This window comes from Spinacia oleracea, chromosome 6 (genome assembly GCF_020520425.1).
Source record: "Spinacia oleracea cultivar Varoflay chromosome 6, BTI_SOV_V1, whole genome shotgun sequence".
NCBI classification, from domain to species: Eukaryota; Viridiplantae; Streptophyta; class Magnoliopsida; order Caryophyllales; family Amaranthaceae; genus Spinacia; species Spinacia oleracea.
In genome coordinates, this window is record NC_079492.1 from 130,717,938 (window position 1) to 130,731,910 (window position 13,973).

Genomic DNA, 13,973 nt, shown 5'->3' on the forward strand with positions numbered 1-13,973 from the left:
CATGTCAGACTACTAGTGTTGTGTACTGTATTGAAGAAAAAGTGTAAAAAAAAATGTAATAATTATTTTGAAAAAGAGTACACAGATTAGGCGTATCTTTTCTCAAGACTATTACGAATCGGAGTAATAAACTGCATATTATAGACAAGGTACACAATGAGTATGGTTCAGCTAAATAACACAAGTACCTAGGTTAAAGAACCTGACTATCATTACTCATTCAAAACTATAAATAAAAGAAATATTCATGTTTGAATACCAAAGTCGTGCTCTTTTAGGCAAGTACATGTATTCTTATAGTACATCGTGTTCACTGAATCACTGTACACCATTGTCCAACGTCTAAATTGTGACTATGGATACTAACCTAACTTCGGAGTAAAAGATGCGAGGTAGATAGAGAGAGAGAGGGGTAGAAGTTAGAAGTATATTCCATTTCCCAATTCATATGAAATTATGATGCACACAAACATGAGACAATTCTCTTTCTTTTCCCACCAATCCCTTCAGAGACTGACATGCAGAGAAACTGCATATTTTGAGTAGACTGTCTCATCTCACATTTTCTCTCTGTCTTATCTCTTTCTGTTTCCCAAGCCCATACATTCATCCCCTTCTTCTTCAATGCAACTTCACCCTTCCCTTTCTTTTTTCTTGTATTTATAAACAAATAAACTTCCCTTCTTCATAATTCAAAACCATCATCATCTAAACAAATTAAAACACAACCTTTCTTCTCTTCTATCTTCATTCAGTTTTCTGATCGAGTACCTCTGCTTCTTAATTCTCTTCAAGGTTTATATTTCTATCTGAGTCTAGTATTTTTCTCTACTTTTTATCAATTGGGATTCTGTTTTGTTATGTAATTATGCATGTGTGCTTATTTTTCAGTCTGTTATATGGTAAGAATGTGAGATGTTTTTAGGAATTATGTGTTTTTTAGTGTGCGAGTGAGCCAAAAGGACAATACTCCGTACAAATTATAATGGGGGGAGGGGATTCGAAACTGTGACATATTATACAGCACTAGGAATTATGTGTGAGTGATGAAAAGTTTCATGGGTTTCTATTGCTTAAGAGTTTTTTTTTTCTTTTTTAATCATGGGTATGTCATATTTGAGATACCTAAACTCTTAATAGTTAATATGAGGTTGTTTTTTAGTACAACAGTTGCACCACATATTGTGAATTTTGTTTGATTGAACATAGGTTAGAGTTATCATATCACAACAGATTTGCAATGGGTGCACGTGTACTAGATATTTAAGGGAGTTCGGGGGTTGAACATGGATACATGTACTAGGTTGAAATGAAGAGTTGGAGTTTTAACATATTCCCTTATTGAGTTATTTCCTTAGTAACCTATTTAGTAACCTATTGATATACAGAAAATAGGACCATTTTGCTTTATTAAAACACCCATGCTCGTTTTGGTAGGTAAACAAAGATCACCTCTTTAACTTTTGTCCTGGAAATGAACAAAGAGATCGATAATATTTAATGGGCCTAATATGTCAGAGTTACTCTTGTAGCACATAATTGTTACATGCATGCATATGATTAAATTTTATACTCCGTATGCACAAATTTAGTACATGCATATCATTTGATTTTACATATTTTATGTACATACTACTCGCATTATATGTAAGATAATGATAAAATACATTATGAAGCTCTCATCTCGAGGGATACACATAAGTAATTACTCATAGATTATGTAAATAATCTAATTTAGTATAGCATATGAATTAGCATGCAATCAGCACATAATTAGCGCACAATCAGCAAAGAATATGGCTGATTAATTTGTGCTTGTACATTGTATATATAATATATTCCCCTAACCTATAAAAGTAAAGGATATATAGGGAGTTATTCGTTCTATCATGGTATCACGAGTTTAGGTCACCCTACATAATCGGTACATATATATATGTATCTTTATATTTTAATGAACATAATATTAAGTTGTTTAATTTGAAATTGGGTGTAGGGATGGAGAAACAAGAGAGTGGTGAAACAAGCAACAATAGTATGGATGAGAGGGCCAAGGTTTTCCCTTGTATGTTTTGTTCAAGGAAGTTTTACAGCTCACAAGCTTTGGGAGGCCATCAAAATGCTCACAAAAAGGAGAGGATTGCAGCAAGAAAAGCCAAAAGGGCATCTGAATTTTCTCTTATCAACGCGTTCTCGCCACCACAATCGATGTCGTCGATAATTTTCGCCGGGAACCACCATCAGCAACCCCATATGGCCCTACTTAGTAGCCCACCACCACCGCCAATGTACATTACATCCCATGCTGCCAACATATCCCACTTTCCTTCTAGTACTCAGCTTTGTGACCCATTTGGGCCTGGTGGGCCAACTCGGTTTCCAAATATGGTGGTTTATAACAACAATGGTGGGACTGGCCCAATTAGTCCATATTCATCATTTTGTGAGGAGGATCATGACCAAAATATGATGAATTGGCAAAGAGGGTTAAGACATAGTGGGCCCAATAATGTAACTTCAATGCAAGTGTTGAAAAAGAATATGGAGAATTTTGGGAGAGATTGTCATAAAGAGATGGAAATGAAACTTGATTTGTCTTTGCACTTGTAAAAAAAAGTTTTAAGGTTGGAAGCTTTGTATTTTCAGATTGTTTAGAACTTTAATTATGATTAGGCTATATGCCTTAAATTTTGGCAAAGTGAGAGAAATGTGATAGTAAGGAGTTATGAGTAAAACATAGATGAATAAATATATGTTCTATTATACTACGTACTACATGTATTAACACAAGTGAAGCCATGAACATGAAGCAATTTTGTGATCTTCAGTGAATGTTTTAATAACAAAACCATTAAATTTAGAGAATATCAAAAAATCAGTTCATCGATCAACACGAATAAAGTTGTTAACTAAAGATGCGTTCTATGTTAGGATTAGGAATCTTACAACCTGTTTATGCCAAATTTCGTCTAGGGGCGACATTAACTAAGTAAAAAATGCAGAAAGCGATAAAGGAGAGACGACACAGAGAGATGTTGACGCGGAAAACCCAGGAATAAGGTAAAAAACCGCGGATAGCTATGAGGCTATCAATCCACTAAGTAATCCTAAGAAATAACTAAGTAATGTCAAAGTACTTTGCGAAAGAAATAAAATGAATACAATGACTGCTTTAATGGCTAGAGAGTATAATGCTATTGTGTTGCTTGAATGCTTGAGTTAACGTATCCTTTGAGGTCCACTGCTCCTTGCTTATATAGGTAGAGTCCAACGACATGATTGGTTGAAAGGATCCCCGGAAAATAGGAATCGGTTGATGGTCGTTGCCCTCACGTTCTCCGCTTGTCTCCAACAGCTCCCGAGATCTTTGGGGACTTCCTTGACCCATTCTGTTTAATCTGACGGCGCTTCATGTCTTGGGCCTTGGGCTTTGATCTTGACCTACTTCCTTCTCGTCGCCCATCATTCGTCGCTGGGTCTTTGTCGCCTATGCTTCTTCGCCTGATGCTACGCCCGACCTGTTCACCCGACACGACGCAAGCTGTGACACGACAGTACCTGGTCGACACGACATGATCAAACGTCAAAGCAGTTATATCGTCAGGTCCAAAAAGTGAGATAACACAACCCTGATTATATCTGTCAATGATTAAAATATGAGATCTACTCCCTTTAAGAATCATTTGCCCTTGCTATTTTTTACATATTACCTGATCAATAAAAAAAAAGTATTCATGTTAATTTTCATAATATCAACTTTTCATAAAATTAAAATATGCAGACACTATGATCAAACATCAAAGGCGTGCAGTGTCTAGGCTACGCTTACAAGTTACAAGGTTGTTTAATTGAGATGCTTTTTGTTCCCTACCCGATTAGTCGATTGATTAATGCAAATATTAAGCGAGTGGATAAAGTGGGCCTTCTATGTTGAGGTAGCCCACTTCTAACATCAGGCCTCCTCTGTCTGGGTTTTGCCGGGTTGGGCTTTCATATTAAGCTTGCAATTTCTCACTCATCATAACTTTTAAGTACTGAGTTAGGCCTACGAACTATTGTCCTAAATTTAAACATCATAATTTAATTTAAGCCTCATCCACAATTATTGTGGCTCATCATCTCTTTATTAGAACATCTGATACTTAACTTTCTTATCATATTTAGTAGGTCAGATAAATAGGAAGTGAGTGACGTGGCTTGTAGTCTGATCGTTTATGTACTGTAATTATTAGACGGTCTTTTACAAAAACTTATATTTATTTACATTTTCGCTGCTACAAATAAAGAAAAATCATGTAATAAAGAGCTTAACTAAGAAAATGATGAACCCAAAGAAGAAACTACGGATTATTTGATACGGATTACGGAGTATCTTTCTTTTAAAATTTACAAGTATGGAAAAATTGTGGATTAGGCATAACAAAACTCATGCATGGTCATCGGCACTCAGCTAGTTGGAAAAACATACATGAGAATATCTATCTCCGGGGTTATAAACTAACAGAGTCGAGTACTAGGTTCCTTTTGTTCAGGGTCATTTAATTTAGACGAGTTCTAGCACGACCCCGGGTTTTCAATCAAGCTCAACAATATTTTCAAAATCAATCCGATTGAAGAAATTGTGTGTTCCTGAACAACTCGTTTATTTATTGAGCCAAGTTTATAATCAAGATTTTTTCATGAACGAGTTTTTGGCTTTGAACATTTGAATATCTCAAAAGTTGAATGCTCCGTATGTTTTAATTTTATCTTCACTTCGTTTCTTTAGAGTTTAAAAGTCAAATACTCGTAATTTTTATTTGCACTTTGTGTTTCGGGAGTAGAGTATTGTATTAATGTTGTGAATTTGTGATAATATAATAACTAGAATTTTACAAAATAAAAATAATTGTTCATGAACATAAATAGGTAAGGTTGTTCATGAACATAATAAATAGGTTTTTTTTTTTGTGTTAGCACCCGGTTCACCCTTAGAGCTAATCCAGATTCGGGGTGAGTTCTGGATGGTTAGGTTCCAGTCCCCTCCCAATTATTGTTGTGGGGGATTAAACACGGGTTCTCCCTACCAAGTTCAGCCCCAATCACCACTTAACCAACAAGCAATTGGTATGAACATAAATAGGTGAGATTGTTTATGAACATAAATAAACGAGTATATCCAGGTTAGTTCGAGCTCATTTATCAAAAGAGCTTCAAATTTGTTCAATTTATTAAATAAACAAAAATAAACGAGGCTTTAACGGAGTCTGAACTCGGGATAATTTTCATTGAGAATCTCGGTTAAGTTACATCACTACGACCATATCTCAAAAAAAAAAAAAAAAAATACACAAGTTTTGGCACAATCAGCTAAAAAGTACGCCGATCAACACTAATTGCGTATATATGTCGCTCATGGAGTACTTCCCTTCCTTTCTCATATACTACTCCCCTTTTCCATTAAAACTAGTTGTGTTGAACTTTTTGCATCAAACTTTTGAAGTTTTATCATGAATTAATTTTTAAAAAGTTGAATCTTAACATGAAAAAGCTACCTTTAAGTTTACTTTTAAAATCACTTTTTGTCATAAGTATATTATTTTTACCATTTTTGAATATGCAATCAAAATGAGAAACTACATGGTCTTATTATTATTATTTTTGTAGACATAAGCTTAAATCTAGAAGTTAACTAAGGAAAATTAGTAAAGGACAAAAGGAAAGTAGATTGACGCCTTTGCCAGCTCGTGTGCAGGTTGAACTCGATCTGGATCCACCTTGTTGATGCAACACCAGTTAAAGGTTTTGCAATTCTTCCTAATTTCATCAATTGTCCAAATGAGTTGAATGTTCGTCAAAACATCTGATCTTAGTCATTTGACCACTCGTTGGGAGCCTGAAAGAATTATGATTCTTCCGAACCCATAATGTGACGTCCAATGCAAGCTAAGAAGACAAGCCATAACCTCTGTGTGAAGGGCTGCCGATCTTCTTGTGCTCTACCTAAGATCCTATGACTCGGAATATGTTGGTTGTCCATAAACCAACCAATACCTACATTCCTAGTGTTCTTGTGCCAAGATCCATCAATCACAATTGTGATAGTAGGCCGTTGGTCTTCGTCACCATCTAAGATTACCCTGAAAAACCCTGTTGAGTAGACATGATCCACTTTTGGAGGATGGAGAAACCTTAAAAAAAGGCATTAAGTTATTGTTGCAAAATCCATGTTCATCCAAACCTAACTTAATGAATGCGCGAACCACAAAAGTAGTAGTAGCTTCATCTCTAAAAATACAGATTATTTCTAATTACAAACCACATACCCTAAAGTGTACTTATAAAGTAAATGTTTCTCGGGAAGTTCTTGCTATCATGTCGTTGTAGTTGGATATAAAATATAAATCATTCTATGAACGACATGGTTTCGTTGTATTCTGAATGTATAGCTAATGATTCACTCCTCCAAACTTGTTGTGCAACATCGCAAAATCGAAGAAGATGTTATTTTCTTCCCCTGCGCTTCAAATCACAAAGCATAGAAGGTTGGATTCATTTCCTCCCATGATTTACCTTAGTAGTGATTCTATTATGAAAAAGTTTCCAAATGAACAATTTCCATTTAGGAAAGATGTTCACGTACCATAGAGTCTTGTAGAAATCATGTCATGTATCAAAACCAAGGTCATTACCGTCCTCTGCTTTGATCATTTCGTAGGCAGTTTTAACCGTCAACTTCCCAGATTTACGAAAATTTCAGTAAAGGCCTCAAAACTTTAGTTGAAGTAAGTTTTATTCTCACTATTCTTCGAGCATCAGTGAACTCGAAACACGAACTAATTTCCCCACGATTCCAACCCGCACCTGAAAGAAGAATGAAGTGATATACCTTCCCGCCCTTATCTTGCCTAAGAGTAATCATGGAGCTAAAAACGGGAGACATCTCCGTTCACCCATTTATCTTTCCCATCAACAATTTTTTCCCTGTTACCAACTGTCCAATTACAGCCTCGGAGAATATGGCTAACTCTTCCCATTCCTTGCATACCCCAAGAGAGACCACGGCCTTGTGAAGCCTAAATTCTAGTCCTTATTGGCTTTAAAAAAAATTGGTCAACCACCTCAGCCAATATTGATTTAGGGTTGCTATTTAACCGCCAAACTTTCATAAGTAAGGCCTTATTTAAACAAGACATACTCCCAATTTTCAAATCGCCAAGACCACGAGGTAAATGTAGGATATTCCTACTAACCCAATGTAACCCTTTGCTCGCTTTACCAGCCCAAAAAAAACCTAGTAATAGTTAGATACAATTTTGTCGTAATTGACAAAGGAACCTCCATACAGCTGAAAACATGAAAAGTCATGGCTATTAGAACAAAGTTAATCAAGACTAACTTCAGGCTTTGAGAAAGGCAACAAGAATTCCAAGCTTTTCCCCGCAACCTTATCCCCTATAAATTGGAAATTAGTATGTTTTTTTCCCGTCAAATCTATTAGAACCCATAAATGTGTTCCTAAATTTTGTAACAGTTTCATTCTCAAAATTTGAATAAAATATTGCCCTCGGCTGAAGGATTATTATGACTTACTTCAAAAATGGATTTTTGAGAAAATACATGGTCAAAATGTCTTTAAAGTGGTAAATAGATCATTCGTGTTTTTTTTTACATATAGATCATTCGGTTTAACTGTTTAAGTCGATTTGAATAACGAGTAATTCTGTTTGTTTGGGATTGTTCAAGTCGAGTCATACTTTGATTTGTAATTCATTGCTTTATTATTATACGTACATCCATCCATATTGATCACATTAATGTCTAAGTTGGATTGATTTAAGTGAAAACTATGTCATGGTTATATAATTATTTATGGAAAAAGTTGGAAACATTAATCCCCACCCTTTTTAGCCAAACTTCGGGAGGGGGGAAACAAACAAAAATAAGAACATAACATCCTTTTGTTCTTAAAATCCAATCAGAATACTTTTAAAAGTTTCAATCAATTTACTGAACAACAGTACGCAAGATTCACATTCTATGTTGCAAATTGAGAGTGTTTTTTATTTCTGAACAAATGAGCCACACGGACAATACAGTACAAAACAAACAAAAAACAGAAATATAACATCCTTTGTTTTTAAAATCCAATTAGAAACGCTTCTAAAAGTTTCAACTATATATTTTACCGACCGACCAATGGTACGCTTGATATACACTCTATGTTGCAAATTAAGAGTATCTTCTTCATAAACGAATGAGTTACGTGAACAATATAAATAGTAGACACAACATCCTTTTGTTTTTAAAATCCAGTCACAAACACTTTTAGAATTTTCAAACAGCTTACGGACTAATATAATGGTACATATGATTCACAATCTATGTAGCGAATTAGTGTTTCTATTTTTTGAGTCTTTTGACAAAAATAAATTATAAGGACAAATATAAGTCACAAACAAGAAGAGGTAAAACGAAATTTAAACTTGTAATAATCTATATCACATATATTCGGTCTTAATCCGTAAACTAAGACCATGTGCATCATTGACTTTCGGTCAAATGAAAAATAATTTCTCTCTCATCCTTCTCCTTCTTCCACCTCATATTCCACTAACTTGACATACCACTTACTTAAATCTCTCATTTTGCTTCTACAATCTTGACTCAAGGTCATTAATTTCTCTTACCTACTTTTTTACTTTTACATATACTCCATTTTAAATTCACCTTCAAACACAATTATTAATTTTAACAAACAAAAAATATGAAATTAAATTAACATTACATATAAATAAAAAATGTAACGTATAATCTTAAACATACATATATAGCACAATGAAGAAAAATCGATACATAACTGGATTGTTATCATGCAAAATGAAAAACAAAAAAAAAAAAATTAATTACATGCTTGCATGCCTGGCAGGTTCAAATGAGCCCAACAACTTGAAATATTTGTTGCATGCGTACAGTAATATAATCACGGTATATATTGCATTAAATATTTGCATGCAAACAGCCGATGTAACTGCAAGTGGGGCTGAAGTCGGTCCCACCTCCAGTTGTAATGCACTTGACCTTGGGTCACATATGCGACCCGGGTCAAATTAATTAAATTTTAACCCTTGTACACAGTCAACATTGTAATCATTTTGTCCTGTCACTTATTACTTAACCCAAGTTACATGTCAAGGTTGCATGTGCACTATGACATCAAGAAGTTACAAAATGAGAGGGTAAATCGTAGAAAGTACTCCGTGGAAAGAGAGAGTCAAAGAAGCAGTTGGTTTGAATATTGAAAGAGAAATAAAAGATAAAAGATAAAAGATGGGTCAACCACATTATATTGAAATTTGAAGTTAATTTGAGGCTTAATTAGTGGAGCCCCTTTACTATCGGTAAGAGTAAGACTGCCAATCATATCAAATTTGTACCCGTGATTGTCGGACCCTATTCAAGTATTCAGTCTTGTCTCAATAAATCACTTTGGTCTACCCAATTACTCACCCTATGTTAAGCTTTTAGGGTCACTAACTCACTAATCACTATACATTGCTAATTAATTTTCATCTCATTACTATACCTTTTTCCTTAGGGAACTTATAAATTTAACGCTTAATTTCGATTCTATGTTTTGACTTCTCGATGCATAATTTCGATTGTATGTATGGACTTCTTGATGCATAACCTCATACGGAGTACTTTGTAATGATTATGTAAAGAGTATGCCTGCCAAATATGAGTCATGGTTAAGTAGGAGAAACAAGAAATTGTAATATGTGGGATCACTATTAAAAAAAATTAACTAATTATGTAATTTTTAATACAAATTAATAAAAAAATTAACTAAAATTATGTAATTTTTTTGACCAAGTGACCCACTTGGTATGTGTTGGCTCCGCCACTGTCAAATGTGCGTTGCAAAAACGATTACATTGTTTTGATGAATTCTCACATCTCTAATGTCACTCGAGGTTTTTTTTTTTTTTTAAAGAAAAAAATCATGTTAGGTTGTGTTCTTGAGTGCACTTTACAGATATTTGATACAGAGTACTATTTTATCAATTTTGTTTAAATTAACAATGTAGTAACATTGTATTTTTCTTATGCAAAACATAAAACAAATTTTCTCCCTCGTCACGGACCTCAAGAGCACTATATTTCCCCCTACTCCAAAATTTAAACTAAATTCAACCAATTCACACTATCTGACTATCTCCTACATGTACTACCATGCATTACGCCAGAATGGCTCTTCGCCAAATTTCCACTGTCACACTTTTTTTTGCCACTACTTTCCTAAAATTAGTCAGTAAAAAAATTAGTGAATTGCAATACTAGAATCAATATTATAGCTAGTTTGAATATTAGTGACATGCATATCACGAGTAATAATGTACTCCGATCCGTAACTAATAAATTCATACCATTCCCTTCGACTAGAATTAATTTATGTGACATGCATATCACGAGTAATAATGTACTCCGATCCGTAACTAATAATTTTGTTAGAATAATGTCCTGAATTGGTCAAATCTCTTACTGCAACGCCCCAGTACGGGGTATTTTCTGCATCTGTCTAGAGAGTAATATGTAAATTGATTAAATTCTCTAGATCATAACCTAGTTGTATTATGTAATCTGTACTCCTCAAGATCAATAAAACTTTCCTCCCCTCTGCCTGTGGACGTAGCTAACACATTGTTAGTGAACCAAGTTAAATCTCTGCGTTCTTTAATTACGTTATTTAATCTTTCTTTGCATCCGTTATAACAACTTTAAACTACTAATGTGATAATTGACCAGTACAATCTAAACCTGATTATAAAGAGGTACTCCATCCGTTTCTTTTTGTTCTTTACGTTTGGCTTTTTACATGTTTATTAACGACTAATCAATGTACATTGAGATTCCTCTATTCTTTGTATTTAAACAAGGCAACTTACGTTTATTTATAATGTTTTCACTTTTATCAAAATTTTGATATTGGGAAAATTAGAAAAATTTAATGTCCCATTGAAAAAGTGTGAAAGATTAAATGACCCTATAAATTTAATTGGTTAAAATAATTATTGGACACAAATTTTGATAGAATAATATAAAAGGAAATGTAAATAACATTTTAAATCACCCAAAAAGTAAAACGTAAAGAAAAAAAGAAAGAGAGAGAGTTAGTTGTAGTTTTTTATAGGTTCATTCACAGGCATCAGACTTATGTGACTGTTTTCTACCATGATACTGAACCTAATGATGACATTATATATTTTTCTTCCATCAATTTGCATTTCACTAATCATGATTACCCTTGCAGCTAGATATTAGATTGATTATAAAAAAACATGTTAGGAAATAACAAGTATGACATTTATCTGTGTTAATAGGTATTAGCGTAGTGGTAAAGGTTGACGGGTCTCTGTACAATATGTCATATACTCAATTACTCACAGTTTGAATCTGTCCTCCCCTATTTGTAACTAGTTTCATATGCACGCGCTGGTATGTAATTTTTTTGTTAGGAAATGCATAAATGGTCCTAAGTTTTCGTTCTTTTATTTAATTTTGAATCTAATTAAGAATTTCCCCCCTTTAATTGGAGCATTACCAATTCACATACAACTAATATACATACTCCTTCCGTATTTTATAAAGAGATACACTTTTCTTAAACAAACGTATTTTAAAAAGAGATATAATTTCTTTTTGTAATGTCTTGGTCCCCACTACCAAGTATATTAATATTCCTCTCTAGCTTTCTTGTAGGTCTCACACTTACTCGCATCATCTTTTTACAATAATAAATACGGATTTTTCATGAAATGCCCCCGAGGTTTGCTTTAATGCACCAAATACCCCTAAACTTTTCAGAATGCGCCAAATACCCCCGAGGTTTTAAAAAATAACACAAAATGCCCTTAATGAGCATTTTCCGTCCATTCCGTTAAGTATCCGTTAATATTTTTTATTTTTTTTGTTTTCCTTTTTTTTCTTTCTCTTTCCGTTTCTTTGTTCTGTCTCCTTCTTCTTCCTTCTTCCTTCTTCCCAGGGAGTCTGCAAACCAATCCTCCAAACTTCATCATCTCTGCTCCTTTCTCTCTCCCTCTGCTAGTCCTCCAAATCCATCATCTTTGCTCTTTTCTCTCTCCTCCTTCCAAATCTATGAACTCCATCGCCACCCACAACCACCGAGGAACCCTTCATCTTCTCTTCTCCTTTTCTTTCTTGAATCCAGAAAATCAACCTTTACATCCCAGAAAAATCAGCAAAAAATCAACGATTATATCACCAAAAACATTCGCAACAAGATCTCAAAAAAAACCCTCTAATTCAAAGCTAAACCCCGAAAAAATCGTAGCAATCTCGTCCACGGATTCTAGGCGTTTGTGGTGGTTCTGGGAGCCATTTGGGTCTCCTCACCATAGTCTTTCTCTCTCTCCAAATTTGATTTATTTTGATGGTTTTGATGCTTTGTGATTTATCTGGATTTTCAATTTGTTTGCGGTTTGCAACAATTTAGATTTTCTTGCAATAATTTGGGTTTGAAATAATCTGGGTTTGCAATAGATTGTAGAGATGATGGTGGTGGTGGAAGAAGAAAAAGACTGATTTTGGTTGGTTTTAATGGTTGGGTTTTGTGATGATAATGATGGTGAAGAACATGAGAGAGAAATTGGGCGAGAATGAGAAGGAAAAAGGGCGGGGTAAAATGACGTGGTGAAGACGAATTTGCAGAACCAAGCACCACCATCAAAGCAATATCTGAATTTGCAGGAAGTTTTTTGGGAGATGATGGTGGCGTGGTGAAGACGAATGAAGAAGCAAGCAACTTCATATTTTTGGGTCAATTTGTTTTTGTTTTTTTTGTTTTTTTAATAGTTAATTAGATTTTTAGGGGCTTAATTTTTTTAGATAATAGTTACTTAATTTTTTAGGGGTTTAATTGATTTAATTAGGTGCTAATATTAGGATTAGTAGAGAAAATTGTTGAGGAAGGGTAAAAAAGTAAATTCACGCTAACGGAGACTTAACGGAATGGACGGAAAATGCTCATTAAGGGGATTTTGTGTTATTTTTTAAAACCTCGGGGGTATTTGGTGCATTCTGGAAAGTTTAGGGGTATTTGGTGCATTAAAGCAAACCTCGGGGGTATTTCATGAAAAATCCGTAATAAATAATTCACTCACTACCTCGCTTTCATCTTATTTTAATAAATTCAACTTATACTCCTAAAACTACGTGTCTGTCAAAGTGTATCTCTTTTTAAAATACGGAGGGAGTACTACTTAGTACTTATGTATTAAATATGGTAAGATTTTTAATAAATTAACCTTGTATTGTTTTTTAAATGATTTAAAATTAAAGGAATAAGAATAGTTTTGACAATTTACAGGACATCGAGCCCTTTAAGAGTGCGGTAACTTTTCTGTAAGACCGTCTTACCGGAAAGACCACTTTGATTGCTTAACTAATTGGTTTCATTGCTTAACTAATTAGTTCTAGTATTTTACTAATTAGTTTCATTGTTTAACTAATTGGTTTCAGTGATTAACTAATTAGTTCCAATGCTTAACTAATTGATTTCATTGCTTAACTTATATGACATCAAGGTGGTCTTTTGTGTAAGACCGTCTTATATAAAAGTTTGTATTAAACGTGAAAAGTTGGCTTATAAAATAGAGATTTGTAATTTCTTTTTTAACTCATTTGGAACAAAAAAAGTGGTAATTTTTTTATCAAAACTATTGTACCCTATTTTTACTAGGATATATTACTCCAATTGATTGAATTGCACCGTATCAGCAACATATAAAACTCTTATACATGACTAATATTGATTGAGTTTAAAGCTAGAATACCTCATTATCAAACATCGAGGATCGATCTCGTGCACGTGAATGGATAACAACACTATAAAGATTTGCGAGTTTTTCGTTTCAATAAAAAAATCCAATTAATCATCAAGATGTATAATTTCACTCAACAAAATTTCAATA

General features: G+C 33.9%; 1 protein-coding gene across 1 annotated transcript; it reads left to right on the forward strand.

The window, feature by feature from the left end:
• Nucleotides 1-229: 229 nt before the first annotated feature.
• Nucleotides 230-2,768, forward strand: LOC110788761 (protein LATE FLOWERING). The gene is made up of 2 exons (XM_021993404.2): nucleotides 230-795; nucleotides 1,997-2,768. The coding sequence occupies exon 2, from the start codon at nucleotides 1,999-2,001 to the stop codon at nucleotides 2,608-2,610; it is 612 nt and encodes a 203-aa protein (XP_021849096.1). The 5' UTR covers nucleotides 230-795; nucleotides 1,997-1,998; the 3' UTR covers nucleotides 2,611-2,768.
• The last annotated feature ends 11,205 nt before the right edge of the window (nucleotides 2,769-13,973 follow it).